The sequence below is a fragment of the Arvicanthis niloticus genome, chromosome 8, assembly GCF_011762505.2.
Source record: "Arvicanthis niloticus isolate mArvNil1 chromosome 8, mArvNil1.pat.X, whole genome shotgun sequence".
Taxonomy (NCBI): domain Eukaryota; kingdom Metazoa; phylum Chordata; class Mammalia; order Rodentia; family Muridae; genus Arvicanthis; species Arvicanthis niloticus.
Window position 1 is genome coordinate 85,891,636 of NC_047665.1, and position 15,358 is coordinate 85,906,993.

At 44.5% G+C, this 15,358-nt stretch overlaps 1 protein-coding gene across 2 annotated transcripts; it reads right to left on the reverse strand.

The window, feature by feature from the left end:
- Window positions 1-316: 316 nt before the first annotated feature.
- On the reverse strand, window positions 317-14,150 carry LOC117713468 (uncharacterized). 2 transcript variants are annotated; one of them, XM_034509651.2, is made up of 5 exons: window positions 13,853-14,150; window positions 6,233-6,359; window positions 4,593-4,685; window positions 2,997-3,106; window positions 317-2,265 (listed from the first exon to the last, which is right to left on the reverse strand). In XM_034509651.2, exons 1-5 carry the CDS (start codon window positions 13,853-13,855, stop codon window positions 1,510-1,512), a joined length of 1,089 nt encoding a protein of 362 aa, XP_034365542.1. In that variant the 5' UTR covers window positions 13,856-14,150; the 3' UTR covers window positions 317-1,509. The 2 variants fall into 2 exon arrangements, with proteins under 2 accessions (XP_034365542.1, XP_076795851.1); XM_076939736.1 differs by lacking the exon at window positions 13,853-14,150 and adding an exon at window positions 12,359-12,509.
- Window positions 14,151-15,358: the final 1,208 nt, after the last annotated feature.

Genomic DNA, 15,358 nt, shown 5'->3' on the forward strand with positions numbered 1-15,358 from the left:
ATTTCTTTTTTTTTCTAACAATCTACACACAATAGAAACAATTAAAAAAACCATAAAACTATGGGCTGGAGAGGTGGCTCAGTGGTTAAGAGCACTGACTGCTCTTACAGGAGGTCTGAGTTCAATTCCCAGCAACCACATGGTGGTTCACAACCATCTGTAATGGGATCTGATGCCCTCCTCTGGTGTGTCTGAAGATAGCAACAGTGTACTCATATAAATAAAAAATAAATAAAAACCATAAAACTAGAACTTTACATCATACGTTAAACAGTTTATGTAGTCAAACAACAGAACCTTAAATTCCATCAATAAATAATTTAGCAAACAACCTTAAATTTTTATTAATATATAATAACTAAATAAAACAATCTTAAATTTTTATCAATATACAATAATTAAACAAATCAATCTTAAATTTCTATTAATATGGAATAACTAAACAAAACAGCCTACCACTGTAGATGATAACAACCATAATACATCAAATAACCAAAACCACCCACTCCAACTTAAGGGGTTGGGACAACAGTCTTTTTATATGTAATTACTTCCTGCTGAATTGGAGTGAAAAATGTCTGTTGATGGCCTAAGGAGGGGGAAATGGTTAGGGTTTTTTTTTTTTTGGGGGGGGGGTTGGTTTTTTCGAGACAGGGTTTCTCTGTGTAGCCCTGGCTGTCTGTCCTGGAACTCACTCTGTAGACCAGGCTGGTCTTGAACTCAGAAATCCACCTGCCTCTGCCTCCCAAGTGCTGGGATTAAAGGCATGTGCCACCACCACCTGGCTTGGTTAGTTTTTAAAAAGCAAGTTGTATCATTTATTGCCCAGTTCTTGTATTGTGTATTCTCAGTGTTATCTGTCCAGTCCTGTGTTGTTTGTTAAGTCTATGTATTGCCCAGTTTTTGAGGGATTGCTCATTTGGGCAAGCCCTTTTGAGGTTGATTTGCATGCATTTTTCTTTCTTTCTTTTTTTTTTTTTTTTTGGAGAAATCAGTAAATGAGACAGTCTGTGGGTGAGAGTGAATCACCTGGGCTATTTGCTTTGTGAAGACATTCATGTCTCAGTTGGTAAGAGCTTTTTCCTAGTCAGATCTAATCTTTATAGATTGTGTTGGTAACCACATTTTCTCATTCCCTGTAGAAACATGAGCATAACCATGTCCCCATCTTAAAACTATTGCAGGCTTCCACTCTCATGTCAACACATCCTTATAGGACATTGGTTGGCCCAGTTCCTCGGCTTTTTCATTAACCCAGTGTCTCTCAGCTGCTCTTGTTCCTTTCTCACCAACATTAAGCAACTTTAGAGTTAACAAGACATTATTTAGTCTGTCCCTGGAAGTTCTTATTACTCTTTTTGTGTAATAAGCATCTCTTTTAAGGTACACTTGGCTCTTTTTATAACTGCTTGTCCTGTGGGACTGTGTGGCATACTGTCAGTTAAATGCTTTCTATTGTAATATGCAGAGATTTGCCTCACTTTATTGGATACATCCGCGGGAGTGTTCTCAGTTGTCATTCATGCAGGTATCCCCGCACTTAACTGCGTGCCTTTTCTGATGTGCAGTGAGTTGACACTTCCAGTGGAAAGATTTATTGCATTCTTTACATTCATAAGGATTCTCAGAGGAATGAGCGATCCGATGTGCAGTGAGTTGTGACTTATGGGAAAAAGCTTTCTCGCAATCTGTACATTCATATGGCTTCTCGCCCGTATGGGTCTTCTGATGGATAGCGAGTTTTGACTTTCGAGAAAAAGCTTTCTTGCACTCTTCACATTTAAATGGCTTTTCACCCAAATGAGTCTTCTTATGTCGAGTAAGGTCGGACTTATAATAGAAAGCTTTCCTGCATTCTGTGCACTCATAAGGCTTCTCGCCGGAATGGGTTCTTTCATGCGCATTGAGGTGAGACCTGCGGAAGAAGGCTTTTTCACATCCTCTACACTTATAGGTCCTTTCCACTACACTTACAGGTCTGTGAGTTTTCTGATGAGCTGTGAGGTCTGACTTCCAGTAGTACATTTTACTGCACTTGTCACATTCATAGGGCTTGTAGTCATTATGAGTCCTTCTGTAGTGCTTAATTAGGGTTGAATTATTACAGAAAACTTTCTCGCAGTCCTTACATTCATAGAGCTTCCCATCACTGTACAGTGTCTGAAGCTTGGTTTTCCGTAACATGCCGCACAAAGGTTTTACGGGTGCTCTGCCACGCCAGGATGTTGTCCCTTCGGAGACTTCCTGTTGAGTCAGTAGCTCAGCCTTGAAACAAAAGAATTTGTTAGGTTCCTTGGTGCTGTTTTTCCTAGAATGAGCCACTTGATATTATGAGTTATGATTTTTATTTTATTTTATTTTATTTTTTTTTTTGGTTTTTCAAGACAGGGTCTCTCTGTATAGCCCTGGCTGTCCTGGAACTCACTCTATAGACCAGAAATAGGCTTCTATAGGCTTTAAACTCAGAAATCTGCCTGCCTCTGCCTCCCAAGTGCTGGGATTAAAGGCATGTGCCACCACAGCCCAGCCCTGAGTTATGATTTCTTAATGAAAGGTTTCTAATAACCACTAAATTTCCTGTGTGCACGTCACCATTTGCTGATTTAGTCTCCTTACAAAACATTTCCACATATACTACACTCAGTACTTTGCTTCCACATAAGCCTCATCTTGGGCAAGGAAAATATTTCAACTCTTTACAGAGTTTACTAGAAGTCTCTTGGACATGAAACTTCTTTATGCATCGCCTTTGTTTCAAAGGCTGCCCCTCTTTGAAAACACTGACTATAACACTATGAACCTTATTGTGATGCAAACCGTGATGCTGGAGTCTGAGTTACTCACTAGACGACAATGGTTCTTCCGCAGCCTGCATCAAATCAGGCTCAGGAGAGCACCACCTTCAGCCAGGGTTAAGTGTGAGAATGTTTCATATTCACTTGTGTGTGTGTGTGCAAATTGCTTCCTATTGACCTCAAGTTGTATGTTTTACTCACTTCAATCGTGTCTTCATTTGGTGTCTTTTGATTAGCTTTTCTGAGTTGCCGCGAACGTGTCTTAGGAATTTCCTTGCTGGTGTCAATCAGAGTACTCACGTTATCAACACCTATTATTAGAAATATCACGACTCAATAATAATACATGCATATGTCTATAAACTGTAAACATAAAAGTCAACTCATACTGCCAAATGCTTATTGTACTCCTTAGTTTTATGTGAACTTAGCAAAGTTAAAGTCATTCTGAAAGAGGGGACCTCAATTAAATGCTCTGACCAGACTGGCTTGTGGGCATGCCTGCAGTACATTTTCTTGAATGATGTGGAAGGGCCAGTGATCAGTGCCACCACTGGGCTGCTGGTCCTAAGCCTCATAAGAAAACAAGCCACAGGGAGCAGGCCGGTGAGCAGCAAGGTCTCTGCTCCAGGCCCTGCTGTTTGAGGTACAACCCTGACTTCCCTCAGTGAAGGAAGGTGCTGCAGAAGTGTGTGCCCTTCCCCCAGCCTAAGTGGGCCTGAAATGGGTCTCCAATGCAGGCAGCTTCCCAGGTCCTTTGTTATTTGGTCTCTAGTGGTAAACAGCGTGTTCCGGCCTGCTCAGCCTGACAAGCTGGTGGCCTGTGGGAAGGGTACAGTTCCCCCAATTAACTTTTTAAGATGGCAGTGTCAATAACTGGATGGGGCACAATATTTCATCCCGTCTAGGGTCTTGAGTGGCCGGGCGACCGTGCCTAGCTTAGGTTGGTGTTTATATTGCTCCTATAGTTACCCATCATTGAGGAAATCATACATAGCATATTGGTGTATGCCTCTGCCTTAGGTTTATAGGAGCTCAAAACCCTCTTACCCATCGTTGACTATCCGGCCATCACTGGCACACTCTTTTAGACCCAGACCACATTCAGACCAAGGAACCTGTAGGAGTGGGCTAGCTGCAATTCTTCACTTCCATGTGTAACTGTCAGGAGGAGGTGGCTGAGCTGTTTACCACAATAGACCAAGCAACAATAGGACCTGGGAGGCGTTGCCAGCCTTGGAGACCTGCAGTCTGCCACAGGAGCTGAGTTGAATAGACCACCTGCTGAGCTTGGTTGAAACACCTGGTAAGTGTGCCTACATCACTCAGGCACTTAGATACTGATGAGTGTGCCTGCATTTCTCTGTTCTAGGTCTTCATTTCTCTTCTGTATGCCAGACTCACAGCTGCATTTCTTTGTTATTTTCATTGAATTTCATTCATTCAGTGTGTGTGTGTGTGTGTGTGTGTGTGTGTGTGTGTGTGTGTTACACATAGCACATGACGTGGAAGTCCAAGAACCACTTGAAGGGAGTCTGTCCTCTCCTTCCACTGTGTGGGACCCAGCAATGAAAAGGAACTACAGTTTAGCAACAAAAACAGAGACACAGAATAACTCCAAGAATGTTCTTTTAAAACTGGACTTAAGAAAATAAAAATGATTTAAAAAAAAAAAATGCATGTGACTAGCTGTTTCAGGACTGGGTCTGGATGAAATTCTATAAAAAACAGCTCAATATGACCACCATCTAATGAGCGTTCTATCTGCTGCTGACTTCCTAGCACATATTTACTGACCTGGGAGGCTCCACCTTGAAGCTTCTGCTAGGCTCCATGGCCCCAATCCACACTCCAACTTGAAGATCAACTTAGGTTTGGCAATGCAGGGGTCTGTAAATTGGAAATAGTAAAGCCAGTGGTGCCAAAGCACTGGCACAGTCCCCAACAGGAAACCACAGCTCCATCGGGAACTGGTCTTTCATGAGTAAGAGACTTTGGTCAGAGAGGATCTACATTCACTCTTCACTGGCTGCAAGAGCACCCTCATATGGCATTAAACTGCAGGATAGATAACCCAAAATAATAATATTGACAAAGTTCAGCAGGCTAGAATGGATGGCTCTAGGGCTTGTAAAACCCAAATGAAAAGGACCTCACCGATCCGTGGAGAACTGCAGACGCACCCCAAATCACTCAGGAGAAACACAACTTGATGCAAATCGCAAGAGGTTTACTGGCTAGCCAGGGCTGTCTTTCCTTCAAGCCGCGCAGGGGCAGCGGAATTCAGCAAAAGAACAAAAGAAGTTTACCGCTTTTAAGGGGGAATCTACAAACCAGGTGGGGGTGGAGTTAGGGAAGGGGGAAGGCTGAGAGTGGAGTTAGGGAAGGGGGAAGGAGGGGGAACAGGTCACTAGGTCATCGATACATTTGATCTCAAATTCCTAAGATGGATGGTGTGTCACTTTATAATTGGCTATTTCGAACCAGTTTCACACTATATATCATGAGCTCCAGTTCAAGGGGGTCAGGCTTATCTCAAACTTTTAGCATCCTGGCACCAACTGTCTCAGGGCTGCTAGTTCAAAGCCCGGCCAAGCTAATCTCGGGCCCATAGCATCCTGACACCATGAATCTTAAGGTTTGTTTAGTTAGGGCCATCTGTTCAAATGGTCAGCTAATTTCCTGGGACTGAGGCAACACAGTGTTTGACTTACAGGTTTTTATGTCTTTGCTTTTAAGAGTAGGGTTCAGGGGATCAACTTATGATTTTTCTATCTTTCAGGCTAAGAGCAAGTACTGCTCTTAGGAGACTCTCTTAGTTTGGGTTTTAGTTCTGTGAAGAGACTCCATGACCACAGCAATTCTTATAAAGGACAATATTTAAGTGGGGCTGGCTTATAGTTCAGAGGTTCAGCCCATCATCATCATGGCAGGAAGCATGGCGGCATGCAGGCAGGCATAGTGCTGGAAGAGCTGAGAGTTCTGCATCTGGATCCACAGGCAGCAGAAGGGGACCGTGTGCCACACTGGGCATAGCTTGAGCATGTAAAACCTCAAAGCCTGTCCCCACAGTGACACACTTCTTCTAATAAAGCCATACCTAATCCAATGAGGCCACACCTCTTAATAGTGCCACTCTCCATGGGCCAAGTATTTAAAGACATGAGTCTGTGAGGGCCATTCCCATTCAAACCACCACAGAGACCAAAGTTCAGTTCCCAGTATCCAAACCTGGCAGCTGGCAATTGCCTGCTCAGTTCTGTGATTCAGTGACTTCTAGTATTCTCAGGTGTCCACACACTTGGGTGCTCACTCTCACAGACACACATACATAGCTACAAATAAGAAAGAACACATCTCTAAAGTGGCAGATGATTTCTATATTTGTGAATCAAGGAAAACTGAAGGCTGAAGGCTGAAGGGGGATTCAGACTCACCCAGGAACACCAGGTTGCTGTAGGTCTCCAGCATCACATCCCTGTACAGACTCCTCTGGGCAGCATTCAGGTCCTGCCACTCCTCCAAGGTGAAATGCACGGCTACATCCTCAAATGACACCAGCCCCTGGAATGAGACATTTCTCTTCAGCTCAAGGAACACAAAATGGGAGTCCACTCCTCCTACCCCAACCCCTGTGTGCCTGTGTGTGTGTGTTATTAGTTTCTTACAGAAAGTACAACTTGATTGTATTCTATATCATGGGAAAAAGAAAAATCAATACAAACATCTTTATCTGTGTGTCAACAAAGTGATTCAAGTAAACATAACTAGAGTTTTCTAATTCCAGCAAAGACGACGCTCCCAGAGCACATGGGTATATAAGCCAGGTGTTATTAAGAGCAAACAGAAAGAATACATAACCCTTACTGTATAAAAATAACAGTCTCCAAAGAAAGAAATGCAAATCCTGAGGCTGATGTCAAAACACTGTTTCAGTGTATGCCTAGAAGGAGAACCTAGAAGGTTCTCAGCACCTACCACAGAACAAGTCTGACAAGTCTGTTAGGGTCACTGTTGCTGTGATGAAGCACCATGACTGAAAGCAACTTGGGGAGGAAGGGTTTATTTCACTCACAGTGCCACATAAGAGTTCATCGTCAAATGCAGTGAGGGCAGGAACTCAAGCAGGCTACTAAACATGTATGCGTGTATCCCCTCAAAAGCAAACATGAGTTGACAGATTTTAATATGCTGACTGTTAGCATTCTGTCTAAACTCCACCCCCACAGTTACTTGGCTATAGCCAGGTAGGCCTGGTGCACTATAAAAGGGGCTGCTTGCCCCCTCCTCACTCTCTTAATCTCTTACTCTCTTACCCTCTCTCTTACCCTCTTGCCTCTCTGTCCCCTCCCCCTCTTCCTCTCTCTCCACGTGGTCATGGCTGGCCTCTACTTCTCTTCTCTCTTATCCTTCCACCTTCTTCTCCCCACCTTTGCCCTATCTCCTGAATAAACCTCCTCCCTCTTGGAACCGTGTGGTCTGGAGTGGTCTGTTCTGAACTGCAATCGGACTTCTTCTAACAACTAACACCGACCACTAAGGAAACAAGTACATCAAACTCTACCCACATGCCAGAGATCTGGAAAATGACTCTAGACACCTAACACCACCCCAGGGGAAGGAAGGCCTCGGACAGATAGCTAGAACCCTACTGTCCAGTGCACAGAGATCTACAGTAACCTATCTAGGTCAGTTCTACATGCTAGTGGGAAAGAATCCACGAGCTTCCTGGTCAGTCCTGAAAGACTGACCTTAAAGGTCTCATTGCTCTCTAGAAGGGAATTCTGCTAACCGCCGCTGCTGATGGTTGAGCTTTCCTCTATCCTGCTCCAGGGATCATTAGTGGCAGCCTGGTGAAAGCAGGGCACTTCCTGAGCTCACCACTGTTCACTGCATAGACAGATCCAGGCCCTCCAGTTCCCACCAGAGGAGTCTGCCCAGATACTTCCAGCCCTATCTTCAACAGTTGGCTTGTGGGAATATAGGTTAAACTCCACAAAGCTCTGGGAACGAAGGGACCCGGGCACATAAGCATCTTTTTCAAGCCATAAAGACACACAGCTCTAGGGAAGAACTAACTACCATTGTAGAGTGAAAAATTATAAAGGCCATTTTATGAAATATGTGTAGACTTTTTCGCCTTACAGAACTCGGAACTGAAAATAAGATTTCAGGCCTTCACATTTCAGGTGAAGGACACTTGCTGGATTACATTCCCCAAGCCTCGCCCAAGGCAGGAAGGCATTCCTGACTACAGATAAAGATGCTATCATTTGGGCTAGATTCTCTGAAATGTTCCACTGTTCTTGGTTACCCCTCCCTTGGTCTTCCCAGTGCTATGTTCAAAATTTGTAAAACAACCAATCATGTGTAAGTGCACGAAAATGCCTTCCTCCCCCGACCCCATGCTATAAAAGACCCTTTAACCCACCATACGGGGCCAAAAACCCTGCTCTTGGAGCTAAAGAGCTTGTCGTTTTTGACCGCCGGCTCCTCCCCTAATAAACCTCTGCTGATTGTATCCAGGTATGGTTTCTTGTGATTTTTGGGTGGTCGCGATTCCGGAGGCTTGAGGAAGGGTCTCCCGAGTATGGGGGTCTTCACCATCACTTAGTTACACAGACAAGATACGAAACTTTGGCTCCCAACATCCCCTCTAAACCCGAGAAGCTTTGCACTGCAGCCGGCAGTGGTTAATACAGGGACTTCCAACTGGTCAAAGTGTAGCGAACAAGACACCGGACAGCTGAGACTTGAATGGCGGGTCTCTAAAACATTCCCTACGCCCAAGGCTCAGGATCATCTTGGGAGAAGGGGTAGAAAGATTCTAAGAGCCAGTTGCTACAGAGGACTGCTATGAAACACTGCTTTCCAGTCATGGCAGGGGCATTGGACTCATGAACTCGCAGAAGCTATGACTACATAAGATGAAGTCGGGTAAAATTCCAACATGGCTGGGTTGAGGGGCTCGTAAAACCCTACTCCCAGCTGAGGGGCTACTGGCGATCGACGGCTGTGAGGATAAGGAGAGATAGTTTGCCTTGGCTGTGGCCCATAGGCTGTCTGTGTTCCAGCAATGACCCTAGACCCCTTCACATACTGGCAGGGATAAGTAGTGTGAGGTTTTGATTTTGTTTTAAACTATATTAGTTGGGAAGGAAAGTGGTGGGTACCGAAGGAGCTAGAGAGAGGATTTGAACAAACATTATATTTACATATGAAATTCTCACTAGAGTTTTTAAAAGAAGATAAATGCTTAACTATTAGAAATTTAGTAATCAGCCCGGCAGTGGTGGCGCACGCCTTTAATCCCAGCACTTGGGAGGCAGAGGCAGGCAGATTTCTGAGTTCGAGGCCAGCCTGGTCTACAGAGTGAGTTCCAGGACAGCCAGAGCTATACCATAGAGAAACCCTGTCTCGAAAAACCAAAAAAATGAGAAAAAAAAAAAAAGATATTTCTAATTCTCAAGTTTTACAAATACAGCTTAATTTAAGAAACATGTACTTTTCCTTAACTTTATAAGACATTTAAGAGCTCATGTTGGATTGCCTGGACCACAGGGCAATGCCACAGCAGATTTGTATACCAGGCAGATTATAAGCCTCACAGTAACAATTGGCCAAACAATCTTATTCTTTATATCATCAAAATAGTAATACCTTGAGACAATAATTTGATATTTCTAGAGAGTGTGCAAGTCAAAGTCAAAAACTTGTTCTCTGTGTCCTCAATTTTTTCATAATGGTGTTAATCCTTGACTTATACCTAATCAATTATGGCAAGTGGATGTTACTCAATTCTGATTTTGGAAAATAAAAACATGTACATGTAAATTGACACCTTTTCAGGCTTTCTAGTTGCAACTGCTTTAAGAGGAGAAGCAACTAAAAATGTAATTAATTACTGCCTACATTATCTTTCTATGCTTGGTGTTCCATATCAGATTAAGAGAGAATATGGAACTGGCTATTGCAGTTGGACATTTGAGATGTTTTGTTGATAATTTAATATTACCCATATTACTGGGATTTCTTATAATCTTCAAGGACAAGGTATTGTGAAACAGGTATTGTAGAACTTTAAAATAAAATCTTCATAACTCTCTGAGTGTGGACGGAGCAGCTACTGTTGCTTCTGCCCTGGTTTTGCAAGGAACTCAAAAAAAAAAAATTGGCTTTTAAAAAACCAAAGAGTGGGAGTTATACCCCCAGAAGGGGTCTCCTAGAAATATTCTCCATCATGCTTTGTTGTTCTCAATTTTCTAAATCTGGATGCTCATGGCAAATCTGCTGCCGATCACCTCTGGCACCCTGAGACTAATAAAAATTATGCCACAGTTATGTGGAAGGACCTTTTTACCTTTAAATGGAACTGCCTAGATTCAGTTCTCATATGGGGCTGAGGATCCAAAGAAGGGATCTGTTTGATACCAAAGAACGCATTGGCTAGATGGTTGCCAGAAAGATTGGCAAAACAGATACCTCCACAAAGCCAGACCCAACTGTAGATAAAATGGATAACAATTGAAATCCAGGGAAGAGAGATCTCCCTGAGAATTCCCTTCTTTTTCCTTTCCAGATAAAAATGAGCCACCCATGGTATTCGCTGTTGGAAGTTCTGATCCTGATGCAGGCCTCGGGACTCAGAACCTTGACTACTACTACTACTCAGAACCTTGATGGGCCATTGACAAGGACATCAAACAGCTAGAGATTGGCATCAGAGAAAAATCTCTCATCTGCTTTTCCTTCAGCAAGGGGGGCTCTGTGCCACCCCCAAGGAGGAATGCTGTTTTTATACTGACTGACTACACTGGGGTAGTTAGAGATAGTGTGGTCAAAATTAGAAAGAGATTAGAATGTCAAAAGAAACAGTGAGAACAAGAGAAACTAGTTTTCTGCCTCTCCTTGGCTTACTACCCTTCTCCCTTCCATCCTGGGCCCACTGATCAGTCCCCTTCGCCTTTTGGCTTTCCACCCGTGGGCCTTTAACAGACTCACTGGCTTTATAAAACAACAAATTGACTCCTTGGCATCTAAAAGTACATTATCATAGACTTGATTCGGCTGATAGAGGCTTGGCTGAGCCTTGCGATAACATATCTCCTTTAGGAGCTGCACAGAACTCAGATCTATGCACGTTAGTTCGGCATGGCACAGACACAACGTGGGTACCTGCAAGGGGTGCATGACAAGTTACCACAGGGGGAGGACCCAAATTATCTGCTTCTGAGTCCCCTGAAAAGCAAACCTGATTGCATAGAGGTTGGTGTTGATTTCTTGTGTCTCAAAGGAGCCAACTAGGACCCTCAATATCCTACATGGCCCATGAGATAAATAACCCTCTCCTCCCCAAAAAGACACCCTTACAAACGATACTGGGAGGATCAGGTCAATGCTTTCCCCCTCTGGTCAATGCCCATTTATCTGCCAATGAGATTTCTTAATGTCCGCATTTGCCTGCCAGCCTCGTTTAAAATTGTTAAAAGGGAGCAGATGCCGGGGAGCCAAACCCAGGAAATTACCTGCTGTTTTAGAAAGTCTAGTCAGTACAAGGTTAAGAAAGGACATTCGCTCCCTTCCCTCAGGTCTCGTCGAATCCCCGCGGGCCGCGGGCCGGGGCACATTTGTGGTCTTCAACACCCAATAGAAAAGACTAATCCCAACTAGTATTACAATATGAAATCTACCAGCTCCCAACCAGGACTCTCATCCTCACCATGTTCTGTGTTCTGGTATCTACAGTCCCTACAATGACAGTCATTCAAATAACCAGCTCCAGCCAACTTAAAAAACCTTATCTGACCTTGAAAGTTCTCAACTCAACAAGTCTGAGATAAAAGTCAACAACACTGGATTCTTCCTTGTAGACATCAGGCTTTTCTGGGAAATCTTGCCAAACTTGGGATCCAGCTACAGAGGCAAGCAGATCTCTGAGTTCAAGGGCAGCCTGAGGCAGAGCAAGTTCCAAATCCAGGTTTGCCAGTACACACCTTTAACCTGGGCTACACCTTCTGCTGAAGTCCTACATAAGGACACTGGAAGAAGGAAGGCTCACTCTTTTTCCCCTGCTCGCCCTTACTCGCCAGCACATCTGTTGGGACCCACTTCAGGATTCTAGCTGACACAGAAGACCAGGTGAAACACTTAGCTTCATGGGACCGAGCAACTCTCAGATTCTTGGACTTCCCATCCACAGCTGCCCATTGCTGGGTTAGTAGGACTGTGGACTGTGATTCATTAAAATAAGTACCCTTAATATATGGAGACATTCCAAAGGTTCTGTGACTCTTGAGAACCCTGACCACTGAGGACCTCTTCAATTCCAAGAAATGCCACAGTCCAACCCCACTTCAATCTCCTGAGGTAACCACTCATGCCCTCTCCCAACGGGGGCTCAATCATACCCTTCCACTGTCCAAAGCAGTTGCCAAGAAAGAAAATCTTCACCCATTTTCATCAATTTGACTATGCTAATCAGTGGGAAAATACAGGTAAAATGGACAAAAAATAACAGCACGGGCTGTGAAGGACCCTGAGGGCTTTGCCAGTCTTACACTCACCCCCTCTCTACAGCTTCTCCTCCCGCCTGGGGTCAAGGCTAGCCCCGGTTCCATTCTGCACCCACAGTTCTCAGGAGGAGCAGAAACATTCTTGAGAAAAGCTGCAGAATGTACAGACTGACAGTCACCTGGCCCTCTGGAAAGTCCCAGATACAGTTCAAATGCGTGTCATGATCTGCCCGTGCTTGCTAGCCAATAGATTTAAAGGTCAACATGCTTGGCCAATAATTTTAAACTATAAAATTGTTGCTGATGTAACCTGTGCTCCTAAAAAGCATAAAAACCACTTGTAAGAGCCATCGGGGTCTCCTTCTGGTCACTCGCCTTGTGGGACTAATTGAAAGTCAATCCCTATGCAAGATAATAATAAATCTCTTACTTTTGCTACCTGAGTCAGGGTCTTGTGGAAAACAATCTTCTCAAAAATGCGGCCTTGCCCTGTCATTTACTTTGTGGTCAGCTATTTCTGGTTAACTATTTTTCAGAACCACCCAGACGATTTATATCCTTCTTTTGTGGTCAACCGGTTCCTGCAACAGGCTGGCCTACATTCTTGGCTCGTTTCAGAGAAAAATTTCCATGCCCTTTAAAGAAAAGCCTGTATATATTTTATAAAATGACCCTTTATAAGTTTTCATTCTTCAAATGCAAAAAAGTAAAATGTCAAAAACGAAAAGCAAGCTTGGTATGTGTGCATCACTGCAATCCCAGTGCTCAGAGGCAGAACCAGTGGCTCACAGGCTGGCCTGGTTCCTGGTTTACATATTAAGTTCCAGGCTAGCCAGAACTACACACACAAACACACACACACACACACACACACACACACACACACACACACACAGCAAGTCACAGTCATGGTGCTTCCCCCTTGCCTTCTCTTCCGTACCGCGTCACACTCTGCACCTCAGTATGTGGCTATTCCTGGACCTCAGCAATTTTAAGATTAAGTCTATCAGATACTATAAAACTACTGTTTAGGACAAGGAATTGAAATCTTTTTCTCTTCCCCACCACCGCCGACTAATATGCAAATATTTAATCCTCAGGGCTCCTCTTCACAGATTAGTCTCCCACCCATCCTTAGAGGCTGAGTTATAGCAATATCTCCCAAGTTTATAAAAGTTCCTGATTTGAGCAGATATGGGCTTCACCAGCTCGGTGACAGTCAGGACACTGACCCGCCTATCCTAGAGTGACAGACAGCTGGAGAGTCCCGGCTACTAGACCCAGCTCCCTGCACCCAGCTTCCGAGTTTCCAAACAGTGCACAGAGTTCCCCACCTCGCCCTTCCAGGTAACTGAAGCCCAGAGTTCTAGTGTGCACCGCGCTGAAGCGACCCAGCAGTCAGGCGATTCCTGTCTCTTGCCTTCCTTTGGGTGGCAGAGCTGCGGAGGGCGTTGCAGTCCGCTTGGGTCCCCACGCAGGGTCCCCCGGTGCCCGGAGCCCGCCCAGCCCCCACCCCGCAGCCGTCCCCGGCGCCGCTGCGCTCACCATGACAGCCTGGGAGCGTCCTGCGACTCGATCTCCGCCACCGGCACAGCTGCCACCAACGGACCTCGGGCCCACAGACCCCAAGACGGCAGGCTCAGACCTCCGCTGAACATTTTATATCCTCCCCACTTCCTCTTTTCAGAGCGGTCGAGTAACAGGGCCTGAGTGACAGTCGAAGGCACCAATCCAATGACGAAAGGCGGGGCATAAGGCTGTTTGATTACAAGAAAATTCTTAACCTACAGAAATAATAGTATCACGATAATTTGCTTTAAATTCCCGTGAAGTTTTCTTATTGTGATTTGTGTGTCTGTGTGTAGGTGGCCTGAGATGTGGATGAATAAGATTAAGCAACTCTGCCCCCCAATCCTGAGATGGCTCCAGGGAAGGGCGTTAAGCTCCAAGAGAGAGTTTCATGCTCCCGGTCCCAGGACGATTTCCCAGAAACGATTCTGACAAAACATTTTGTCATAAAAACCATAAAATGTACTGGCCAGAAGGCCACCTGGTCCCTTTGGGAAAGTACTCTCCCAGGATGATCACATTGGCCAAGCCAGTCAACAAAAAGGTCAGCCGAACTTCCCACCACCAAGTGCCACGTTGCTGTCACTGTAATCTGCACTCTAAAAAATGTATAAAAGGTGTTTGTAAATTAGAATCCGGATCGCTTCCGGTCTCTTGCTTGAGAGATTGCTGAAAGTCAATCCCAGTGCACTGGATCTGTGTCTCCTCTCACTGGAGGGTCTCCCAGTTGGTAAAGACCCTCTGGGGCTTTACATGAGAAGCAATTTTCTACACAAAATTTAAAACAGGACTGCAAAACTTTTTTTTTTTAAATTAAAACCACGGCTAATGTTCCACTTACAATTGCTAGTGTTTAATGTTTATTAAAATCACGAGTAATTGTAGAGTGAAAAATTATAAAGGCCATTTTATGAAATATGTGTAGACTTTTTCGCCTTACAGAACTCGGAACTGAAAATAAGATTTCAGGCCTTCACATTCCAGGTGAAGGACACTTGCTGGATTACATTCCCCAAGCCTCGCCCAAGGCAGGAAGGCATTCCTGACTACAGATAAAGATGCTATCACCTAGGTGGGGCCATAGCCCTATAGCAGGAAAAAGTAAAGATAGTAATCTGAAATGGCAGAATAGGACACAATAGCATGGTGAAAACCACATTTTTGAGAAGAATGAGTGTGCAGAGTGATCTCACATGACTCTAGATCATTTGGGCTAGATTCTCTGAAATGTTCCACTGTTCTTGGTTACCCCTCCCTTGGTCTTCCCAGTGCTATGTTCAAAATTTGTAAAACAACCAATCATGTGTAAGCGCACAAAAATGCCTTCCTCCCCCGACCCCATGCTATAAAAGACCCTTTAACCCACCACACGGGGCCAAAAACCCTGCTCTTGGAGCTAAAGAGCTTGTCGTTTTTGACCGCCGGCTCCTCCCCTAATAAACCTCTGCTGATTGCATCCAGGTATGGTTTCTTGTGATTTTT